Here is a 12,157-nt window from a genome sequence, read left to right as displayed (position 1 = left end):
GTGTTCCAATCCTAAAATTAACAACAGAACACTTATAATTTTCTTTAAAAGCTTGGTTTTTTTAATAATTTGATTTTTTGTAATAATTTTAAATCTTGAATTTTTCTTATGTTGGGCAATCTTAATTTTTCCCTCTATCTAATAAATCCTAAAACAAAACAAATAAAAAAAAATAATAATAACATAGTAATTTCATGTCAAACATAAATTTGGGTCTACAATTATATCATGATGTGTTTAATATTCTTAGATCTAATTATCATTTTCCAAAAAATGTAATGAAACAAAATCTTTTAGCTTAAGTTAATTAGATTGCTTTGATATAACTTCTTTTGGAAATAAAATGTGTCAAATAATTTTAAAATGTGATTAGTTGGTTTTCTTCCTAATTACCATAAAATGTATTGGTAAAAAATGAATTCAAACATTACATATATATAGGAGAAATCGTTATATTCTTTGATAATTTTTATACGATTAATATTTTAACCATCTGATTGTTGAATTTGTGAATATATATATATTTGTACTTGTCTAAAATTTTGAATTATTATATAGGTAAAATATGTGGTTGCTTGCATAAATCTGAAACCCTAAAATATAAAAATCAGAATAGAAGTATTCTTATATATGTAATAAAAAACTTAAAGCAGTAGAAAAAAATGGTTTTCACTTGCTGTAATATTGCAAATTGAGTGAAAATGGTAGCCGTTTTATACACTTATCATTTTGTTCATCTTTACTAGCCAAAGAGAAATGAGATTTGTTGATGGACCCTATAAATTTATCTCATCATTGTGAAAACAAAAATTGAAATGGAAACAAATCAAGCAATAATTCTAACATGAGACCTAGTTGAAATAATTTGATTCTTTGTTTGCATGGAAAATCTTATTGTTGCTAAATTTGAGTAAAGTTTTCTTCATTTTTTTTTCAGATTCAGAAGACAAGTAATCACTGCAAAGATCATGGCATATAATTTTAGGAACAGGAACTTATTAAATACCAGGGGTGCTTATTTGGGATCAAGTGGTTCGGATAGTGAAAGCCAAGATGATTCGGACCCTGATTTTTTGACACCCTCTAGGACTCCTAGGAGGTCAACCCAGAACAATACTGCAAGAGCTGGTGGTGCAAGTTCTATCAGGAATTTAAGTGGGAAGCGAGCAAGGGGCAATGGGGAAGAACATAGGCGAGGACTGAGAGAGAGACATAGGAGGAGGAGGAAGAGATTTTCCCAGGTGCCTCAAGCACAAATAAGCAGGAGAACAGTGTTGTCTTGGTTGATAGGGTCGGGTGTAATTGAAGAAAAGGAAGTAGTTTGGTATGTTGCTGCACAGTCAGGGAATATACTTGGAGAAGGCAAAGTGAATAGGGAAGGCATTTTATGTAGCTGTTGTTCTGGTCAGCTAACAGTGGAGGAATTTGAGGTTCATTCAGGGCGTAAAACCAGGAAGCCTTATCAACATATATACTTGGCAGGGTCTCAGGTTTCCTTGTTGGATTGCCAAATAGAAGCATGGGAAGATAAGGAAGAGGAAGAAAGGCGTACATTCAATAACATCCAGCCTGCATCCAATGTTGACAGAAATGATGATGCCTGTATGGTCTGTGCTGATGGTGGGGATTTGATTTGCTGCGAAAGATGTCCCTCAACATTTCATCCCAGGTGTATTTTCATGGAGGTAATTCAAAACAAACTCTTTTAATGGTCTCTCTCTAGATACATACGTATTGGTGTTTGGTTTTATGTTTTTTTTTTTGGAAATGGAAAATGCAGATTATTCCCCAAGGTGATTGGCTATGTCCATACTGTATCTGCAAATACTGTGGCAATGGCAATGGCCCTTTGATGCAGTGTAGCCAATGTGAAAAAAAATGTAAGTAGTACTTAATTTAACCCAAACTCTATGGAAGGATTTCAACCATTGCTCTTTGTTTACAGATCATTTCAGGTGTGGAGGAGAAACGTTGGATCTGATGAATCCTCCAGTTGCCTTCTGTGGAAGTAGTTGCAGAAAGGTACCCACCATCCCCCGTCATTTTCTCAAGTGATTAACATTGAAAGAAAAAAAATGATTGACTATGAAGTTGTACAATAGATATATGAAGGGTTACATAATTTGCTGGGATCACAAAATGAGCTCCACGATGGCCTTACTTGGACTCTGCTCCAACGCACAGATGAGCCATTCACTGGTTCCTATGGAGAAGAGGAGTACAAGAGAATACAGTGCAACTCCAAGATTGCTGTGGCGTGGCTGGTAATGAACGAGTGTTTCCTGTCTACCGTTGACCGCCATACAAGAGCCAATATCGTCCAAAGCATTGTGTACAATCGAGGGTAATCATTTGTTGCAACTCTTTAAACTAGTTCTCAACTTACCAACATAAATAAAATAGGATTAATAGTTTTAATCTTTCTCGTTTCCAGGTCCTACGTGACCCGAATTAACTACAGTGGATTTTATACTGCTATCCTAGAAAAGAATGATGAAATCATCAGTGTGGCATCAATAAGGTCTTTTTTATTTTATTTTATTTTTCTAAAAGTATTACTTGACCCCAATTCCCATATTAACTTCAACTGGTTTCCAGGGTGCATGGAAAAAGGTTGGCAGAGATGCCTTTCATTGGAACCCGTGGGGAATATAGGCGGCTAGGGATGGCTTACGTACTGGAAAACTGTATTGAATCGGTAATTAAAATCAAACTGTTTATTATTTTTTTACGTAATTATAAAATGAATGGAAAGGCCTGGTGACAATGGATGTTTTCAGACACTTTGCTCATTAAAAGTGGAGAAGCTGGTGATTCCATCGGTGAGTCAACTGACGGGCATGTGGATGGACAAGTATTTTTTCTCCAGGGTGCAAGAGGAGCGTTTGGTGAAGGAGCTCTCCCTCTACAACACCGTCATGTTCCCTAGCTCTGTAGTAAGGCTCCACAAGAACTTGGCAATGCTCCCTGATTTGAACTTATCTCCTCAAGAAAACGAGGGCCATTTCTAAGTGACTTGATGTGGCCTGCTTCAGTCTCAACTATACATGTGTTTTTTTTCTTATACAGACATTATATGTTATCCCTTATTTTTGAATTCCAGTATTTTGTATAAGGGTTGCAGTTTTCACATTATTTATGGTCTTACTCTTCTCAGATTTCTTGGCTCCATCTTTTTTGAAAAACAAAAATTTATTGTTTTATTATATTTACTTTCTGTTCAAACCACATGATCTGCACACCAACTTTTATTATAATTACTTCCATTGAATTTGACTAAGGGCTAGTTTGGATGGGCGGTGTGTTTACCTCCGGTGAGGTTAAAAACAGCGGTGGCGGTGAGATTAGTTACTGTAGCGGTGAGATTGGGTACTGTAGCGGTGAGATTAGAAACAATGGTGGAGTGTGTGTTTGGATTCAAACGCAGCTGTAGCGGTGAGGTGAGAATGAAAAATGACTATTAAGGACATCAGATTAGAATTGATATATAATAGAATGAAAAATCTGCAAGAACCATTGGTTCACGTTTATTGCTTAAAAATCTATCTACAATACAATTTCTTCATGTTTCTGTCAAATAAAATTAACAAATGCTAATTTTTTTTATCTATTTTAGAATGATTTGACAAAAACTATAAATTAAAATACTCAAATAAATTTTCTTCTAAAGTTGGAGGACTAAAAGGTTATTATGCGAAAAGAATAATAATAAAAGCGAAAAACGTGTAATTCACGAGAATTTGACTCGGAGCCACCGAGGGAGAAAAAAAGGAAGAAAAGCTCTTAAGAGGGTAGTTCCTTACGGAGATCCAAATGAGCCACATTATAGGAAGAATGCATTTGATGCGAGGAGAAGATGGTAGGGTAAAATGCACATTCTCTTAAGAAGGTTTTCTCTTCTTTTATGTTTTGGTTTTCATGTTGAGTTTCGTTTAGATCTTCCATTTCATTAATGTAAGTTGAAATGACCCTTATTTGCATCATATGTAATTTGTTAGATCCTCATGCTCTTGAGTTTGCCGCAAATCCAGTGGTTCTATGTTCTACCTTCACGCTCTTGAGTTTGCAGCAAATTTTTTGGGTTCATTTTTCTATTTCTCGGTATCTTTAGTTATATTTCGCATGTTCTATCTTTCTTGGAATTGGTAATTATATGTTTGCGATGAAATTGCGAGCACTTGTATCGATTGGGAAGGATGATGGAAGGCTATTTTGGTGCATTATAATGTCAAGCGCACTTTGAAAGCCTCTAATCTGCTGCTATTTGCTCCGGTGAAAATCAGTGATCGGTGTGGTTGAAAGCAACCTCATCTGACCGATACCCTCAACCAAACACAAATGCAGTGAGTTTGGCACCATCTTTTTCTTTCAAACGTGCCTCACTGCCTCACTGCCTCAATCCAAAGGAGCACTAAAACCTCTATCTATTTTCTTAATTCATTCCTTTTTTTTATGCCAGACTTCTTTAATTAGCTTGTGACCTTTTAAAAAACCCATAACGTCGATATTGGATTTTCCTACAAAAATTCAAAATACAACTCATATTTCACAAGCCTATCTCTCACTTTCAAAATCTTATCTACTACATAAGTTTACCCTAAATGGAAAGTGATGTTATCTAAGTAACACCAAAACAATTGAGAGCCCAAAGGATTCATGGTTTGAAGATATGCTTTACCTTCATCGAGAGCCTAACGGGTTCACGAAGCAGCCCAATTGTCTTGTTCCCAAATGTATGGGGGAGCTTTATTGTAAATAAAAGAGTCCTGCTCCCAAACGAATGTAGGAGGTTTATGAAAGATAATAAAGTGACCCTACTCTGAGACGCAGGAAAGAGGCTTACGAAAAGTAATAAAATGACCCTACTCTCAAATGCAGAAGGGAGGCTTATTGAAGGTAGTAAAGTGACTTTGCTCCTAGATGCATTGAGGGAAACTTACGAAAAATAATAAAGTGGCCTTGCTTCCAAACGCATGGGAGGAGGCTTACGGAAGGTAATAAAGTGACATTGCTCCTAGACACATGGGGAGGCTTAAGAAAGGTAATAAGTGGCTCTACTCCTAGACACATGGGTGAGACTTATGAAAAGTAACCACTGGTTGATCGTACTATCGTGGCTCTCACAACCCAAAATTACGTGGAGAGTAAGATCCTCCCATGTCAAATCACAACTGATAATGCACTTAATCGACATGTCTTTATTATTTATTTTAATTAGTTTTGGGCATGAATTTTATCTAATTTTTTACTTGATCGATCAAATTTCATGTGGGTACAATTATTGCACGAAAAATTTGACATAAAAACTCGAGTTCACGCACAAGACAAATATTTTAAGATTATTTTACTATTTATATTAAGACTTATTCTATTTTTAAGCTTGCCTCTTTTTATTTTAAGGTTTTATTAATTTAGGTTATTATTGTATAAATATATATAATAGGTTTTAGAAAAGGGGGCACATAACAGCCACCCCTCCCTTTAGGTTTTATTTTATATATATATAGTTTTAGGTTTCAAAAGAAACAAGGACGCATATGCGCATTCTACAGCCACCAAACTCGAAATTTCTTTTTATTTTTCTTTAATAAACTTTGTTTGGATTATTTTTATTTTACAATTGTTTAATTTTATGGATTAGTTTGGTCTAGCTTTAGGTTATTTTTTATCTGATTTTTAGGACCATGAAACTCGAAATTGTACCCCAAGGCTCGAAATCGTCATCTCATAAAGTTGTATTGACACCAAGTCAAAAATAATTCATCGATGCTTATAGTTGGAAGAACCCATACGATCGTCTGTCACATTCGGTTTACCAAAGAACACATTGGCGTGTCCAATTAAGTGGTTGATTGGATTTGTAAAGGGAAATAACAATTGGATTTAAACAACTCGCGTGGTTGAGGCTGTTGGTTCGAGTTGGACCCTTTGAGTTCTCAAGGTTATTCGAGAGTTAAATCGCGGACGTGTGTTTTGTGGTTCTTTGTTCTTTGTTGGGTAAAGGTTGGTTGTTGGGCATTCCCACAATTAATTTATACAGAAGGGTTGGTGGTCTGAGGCGTCCTCGACCACTATAATTGATCAGTTATCAAGGAGAAGACTTGTTATCAAGGATCGGTTTGAAATCAGACCAAAAATCGAGCCTGAAGCTAGAATATTATTTCATCAGTTTATTCAATCGAATTTTGTTTCTATCTATTTTTACATTGTGGGCACGATAATTGCCCGCCTGACAACCTAGTTAAATCGAAACGACAATTTTAGATATCCCAGTCTATGGAATCGACCTTACTCCCTACATTGCTATTTATTTACTGTTTAGGAGTAGGAATTTATTTTTGGTGGATTCGACACCCGTGAACAATCGTCGACCGAGTTTACTAGGTTCAGACTTACGTGATGAAAATCATGTTGAACCACTACCGTCGACCAAGTCTACTTTGTCCAGATTTATGTGATGAAAGTAGAGTTACAGATATAACATGTAAAATTATAGATATGACATAAGTGCATATGGTGGACGTAAGTATCTGTGGAATTCTGTCACATGTTCCCTTTGTCTAACAATATGCACTATATGAATATACACATATGCAAGGGGTATAACCACTTGTGGGAACCCCTCTCGGGTTCCTTTTCTCAAATATATAAATATATAGACTTGCAAGTACAAGAAAGTATAGATAAACATTGAGTGTTTACCATTTGTGTGGTGTACTGTTCAGGGATGTGAGAATAGAAACCTCGGGTGATAATCGCCCGTAAGGTGTAATTGTCTCATCAATCCAGGGAGAATCAAATATATATAAAAATATCCCATGAATTAGACATAAATATACCAAATCCATCAATAGGATCAACAGCAGAGATGATAACAAACCTCTCTTGCACGGATCTAATAGATATTCATAAAAAATAAAAGCAAAAAAAAGAAGAATTCTTCATCCTCAAAATCAAAGAACAACGCTGCATATACTCAAATGGGTTCATCCACATAACTTAAATGGATGGAGGGGATGGAAACTATATATGGGCTAAGAAAAATGTAGGGTCAACAACGAAAGGAGATACCACAAAACACAAAAAAAAATAAATTAGGGTTTCTAGAAGATTAGGAATGTTAGGAATAAAATAACAATCACGATAACAAACAATTCCTAGTTTCTTTTGAAACAAAAAACAACAAAGAGAGAGATTAGTTATAAATGTTTAGTTAATTTTTAGGTGATGCTCATTGGCCAATGGGTAAAATAATATATAGACCGAGTCAAAAGAAACTGGTTAAAGCCATGAAAATTGATTTTTTTTTGCTCAAAAGTTCTAGGGCTTGGCGGTGGAGGACTTGAGGCTGCCAAAATTTTGGGTTGGCAAATCCAAAAATCGATCCACTAAATGAATGGAACTTTTCAGAGATGATGATTTTTGAACAAATGTCCTCAAGTCATTTTGTCAAACAGGTGTATAGCCTAGTTGTGTGTTTGATCCACGGTAACTGCATCATTATTGATACATGGTATCAAGGAAGATGGAGAAAGAAGAGTGGGGGTGATGTCAAAGAAGACGGGTTCATCTATTCTAAGGCTGAGAGTTGGAAAAGTAGAAGATCTCGGGATGAATGCTTAATAATATTACGGTTTGGAGGGTTCAATTGGATCCAAATTGAGGTAGGGATATAACATTTACAAATCACAAATACAATATATCATTGTAAGGAAAAAAAAACACTAGAACTAAGAGAATAAACATTATGTAATTCAAGAAACAAAAAAAAAAATCCAAAATTGCAGCAACCAAGCATCTTATAATTGATTGCAAAATGCATTTATCAGCAATAGTCATTGCGCCAAATTTCAAGGCCATTGCCTACCAATTAAACGTAAGTTGACATTAAAAAATAACCCATGATAATCTTATCAGATAATTTTAGACTTCCTTTCCAAACAAGAGATATTTCTTCTGTTAGATGAATTCGAGCGGTATTCTTAAGGGTTCGCTTCATAATTTGCAACGATAGCCTTTCTCCAAAGGGAGTTTTTCTCATTGGAAAAATTCCACCACAATATACTTAAAGAGTAAAGAATTTTTAATGCTCAAGTTAGCAATGTCAAGTCCTTCAAATATTTTAACCGTGTGCCTTTTTCCAATTTACATTCGTTGTCTTCTTCTGACTATCACATCCACCCTAGATGAAGCTTTTCTTCATCATATAAATCTTATTAATCACAATTTTAGGCTTACCAAAGTGTGACATATAATAAATTGGTATGACCGAAAGGACGGAGTTGATGTGTAACACATTGATAAGTTATAAAAGTAACATATTTTTTTCCCATTCTTAATGCATTTTTGGATGATTAATTGCGTAAATTAGTGAATTTGATGCTTTTAAATTCATGTTTCTATACTTAGGAGAGCACCTGGGAGTGAAAGCAGCGAAAAACGAGCCAAAACCGGATAAATAGAGCTGTTTCCAGGTTCCACATGGCCTGAGCACTTCCACATGGGCTGGCCACACGCCTTTGTGCCAGCCCATGTCGATAACGCACCCTGCTTCCCAATTACTCGGAAAAACCCAATTTTTAGGCTTTCTAAGCATTCTAAAGTCTATAAATATCAATTAGAAGAGGACTTAAAAGGAGAGACAGAGAAGACTGAAGAAAAGACTCGAAGAACACCATCCGAGTCATCTCGGAAGCGGATCTCCTTCAAGATTGAAGATCTCCATTTAATTTCTTTAGAATTTTATCTGGGTTCTTTATGTCTTGTTATTATCTTAACTTTGAGATGTTTCTATTTAGTATGATGAACTAAATTCCCTAGATACCTAGGGAAGATGAAACCTATGATGAATCTTATTATTTGATTTTTGATTTACATGATAAATACTTGATTCTTGTTCTCAATTATGTATGCTTATTTCATGTTTTAGTAATCTAAGGATATTAATTCATGTTTAATGTGCTTATTTCAGTGGAGCAAAAGTCTCTTTTTAAGAGTAGATCTAGCATAATTGAGTGGAGTTGTATGCAATCCTAGAAATAGGACGACATAAATCTACCAGATTAGAATCAAATCTAATAGGGGAATGTAACACCCCAAATCCGGTCTAAACGTTATGACCGAATCTGGCGATGTCACATTGTAACACCCCTTACCCGTATTTGATGCCGGAATAGGGTACGAGGCATTACTAGAACACATACACTTATAAACATGTTAAACCGAGTTATAAAATTTCATTCAAATTTAAACTCTTCAAATTTTTAACATGCTTTTATAAATCTTCACGTTATAACTTCAAAATATTATATTTGTAACAAATAGGGCTTCTGAGACCCAATACATACTCATGCAATTCAATACTTTATTTCCATTTCATTTAATTCACGATTCTCATGTTCACGATTCAATTCAATTTCTCAATCCAATATACATTTCAATACCACAATAATTCATTTAATTCACATCATATCATTTGCAATTTCCATTTAATTCACGTACAATTCAATTTCATTAAGTTCAATACTAATACATATTTATCGTTTAACTTAACGTCCCCTTTTTGCATCGTTTTATACTTCAAGCATGAACCTAGTATTTCATTTCCTTTCCACTCCCGTTTCCTATGCATATCACACAAGATATAAACATTACACTCGAACATAGTCGCAAGCTAGTCTTTTTGAAGACTAACCATATGATAAACCATTTTAATTACCACCCTTTTATGATCACAAGCATATTTCCATCTAGACATTTACCATCTCAATGCATAATTTTATAAATTTAATGTGGCGTAATCCAGCCACAACTTGGCCAAAGTCTAAGCATACACACCAAACATGCTAGCCAAACAAACATATAGTATAAGCATTATAAGTATGGATAAGCACCACATTTATTTATGTATCAAACTTATCAACATGAGTTAATTCATAAACCATTTCTGACATTGCTACATACCAAATCATATACCAAGTATACCACATACACATACTATGAAACTTTATTTTCTCACATGAACTTTAACTATAACTAATAATGCACAATTATAAACATCATTTCTTTTCAATCGTTTATTGATTATAATCGAGCATATGGCCAATTATACACAAATAATTCATATGTTCTTCCAATTTTCCTCCTCCTCCTCTCCATTCCACATCCTTAATGTGTATAACACACTTAAACAACATTAACTACAATTTCACTATTCACTCACATGTATATTCAAAGCTGTCTATTCGAGTCAGAGTCACTAAATTATTTTTACCTGGAGCTACAGAACTCCAAATTAAGATCCGTAAATTTTTCCCGAAACTAGATTCACATATATTATTACCATAAAATTTTCAGAATTTTTGGTTTACCCAAATAGTACAGTTTATTATTTAAAGTTCCATTATTTCACTGCTCGACAGTTCTGACCTCTCTTCACTAAAAATTAATTATCTCATTGTACAGAATTCGAATATTGTTTCCGTTTGTTTCTATTGAAAATAGATTCATTGATTCTAAAAAAATAAACTTTATCCCATAATTATTTTTGTACAATTTTTGACAATTTTCCAAAGTCAGAACAGGGGATTCCGAACTCATTCTGACTCTGTCTAACTAAACTTCAAATATCTCAAAATATATAACTCTTTTCTTGCTCTGTTTATTTTATGTGAAAATAGACTCAGTCAGCTTCAATTTCATATATTATTCAGCCTTTAATTCAATCTCCACCATTTTTGGTGATTTTTCAAAGTCACACAACTTCTTTGTCTAAACTGCTTTTCTCGCTAAATGTACTCTTTCATAATTTCACTTTTTCACTTTCAATCACAATTCAATTCAAAATTCACTTTTCCATTTCTAAGTCGATATTCAATTCAATTCCACACCTATATTCATTATTCAATTACACTTAGTCAATTTCCGAATGAACACTTCAGAATAATAATAGATACTCGGTGGATTCAGCACATAGCAACCACCTTACTAATCAATGATGTTCGGTTCACATAGTAGCCTGCACATAGTACTACACATGTGACCATTACCATCTGATACACGTAGTAGCCTGCACATAGTACTACACACGTGATCGAAACTATCCGGTACGCATAGTAGCCTGCATATAGTACTACACATGCGACCTATCATTCCGATACACGTAGTACTACACACGTGACCATCACTTTCACTTTTATTTAGTGGCCTACACACAATCCGTGCCACACATGTGATCATTTCTGTCACTTCATTCGTATCCCTTTTTATTCCAAAGGTTCATTCGGGAATTTTTCACTTTTTCTCACTTTTCTTTTTATCGATCAATTTCAATTTCTCGTCTTTCTTGATTTATAACAATACATTTAACTTATATATCCTTCACACTATTCATTCCAGTCCAAAAATCATACTTTGGCAAAATTACGCTTTTGCCGTTAAAGTTTCACAAAATTATGATTTTGCCCCTAGGCTCGTAAAATAATTTTTATTCAATTTCCTTGCATTTTAGGCCTAGCTGAACCATTTTCATAACTATAGCAGTCCACAATACTCACTTATTCACACACTTGTGACATATTTTATAACTTTTACAAATTAATCCTTTTAGGCATTTTCATCGAAAATTACTTAGTACAAATCGTTTATCACACTCCAAACATTCATATTCTTCCATAAAACATCAAAATACATGCATATCATTCATGGGAAAAATTTTAAACACAAACCCTAGTTCAAAACAATGGTAAAAATAGGTAAATCTTGTTACGAGGATTTCAAAAACGTAAAAATCGTTAAAAACGGGGATAGAACGGGCTTACAATCAAGCTTGGAAGCTTGAAAAACCCTACCCATGGTTTCTCCATGCAATTTTCGGCCTAGGGGTTGAAGATGGATAAAAATTGGCTTTTAATTTTGTTTTTAATTCATTTTAATAACTAAATGACCAAAATGCCCTTAATGAAAAACTTTGGAAACATGCCTAACCATACCCATTTTTGTCAACCAACTTAACCAATGGTCTAATTACCATATAAAGACCTCCAATTTAAAATTTCATAACAATTGGACACCTCTAACATATAGAACTCAACTTTTGTACTTTTTACAATTTAGTATTGTTCGATAGGTGCGCTTGCCTTAGTCGTATTTTTAGTTA

General features: G+C 34.4%; 1 protein-coding gene across 2 annotated transcripts; it reads left to right on the top strand.

Moving 5' to 3' along the window:
* The first annotated feature begins 964 nt into the window (after nt 1-964).
* On the top strand, nt 965-3,161 carry LOC105792029 (increased DNA methylation 1). Of its 2 annotated transcripts, XR_008188196.1 has the most exons (6): nt 965-1,685; nt 1,781-2,022; nt 2,103-2,344; nt 2,435-2,521; nt 2,599-2,698; nt 2,781-3,161. XR_008188196.1 is itself a non-coding variant. In XM_052620348.1 (5 exons), the coding sequence occupies exons 1-5, from the start codon at nt 1,981-1,983 to the stop codon at nt 3,009-3,011; spliced, it is 702 nt and encodes a 233-aa protein (XP_052476308.1). In that variant the 5' UTR covers nt 1,851-1,980; the 3' UTR covers nt 3,012-3,161. The 2 variants fall into 2 exon arrangements, 1 of the variants encoding a protein (XP_052476308.1); XM_052620348.1 differs by lacking the exon at nt 965-1,685 and having other exon boundaries at nt 1,851-2,022.
* Nucleotides 3,162-12,157: the final 8,996 nt, after the last annotated feature.

This window comes from Gossypium raimondii, chromosome 8, assembly GCF_025698545.1.
Source record: "Gossypium raimondii isolate GPD5lz chromosome 8, ASM2569854v1, whole genome shotgun sequence".
NCBI classification, from domain to species: domain Eukaryota; kingdom Viridiplantae; phylum Streptophyta; class Magnoliopsida; order Malvales; family Malvaceae; genus Gossypium; species Gossypium raimondii.
Note: the sequence above shows the minus strand (reverse complement) of the source record. Positions and strands in the feature narration are given on the sequence as shown.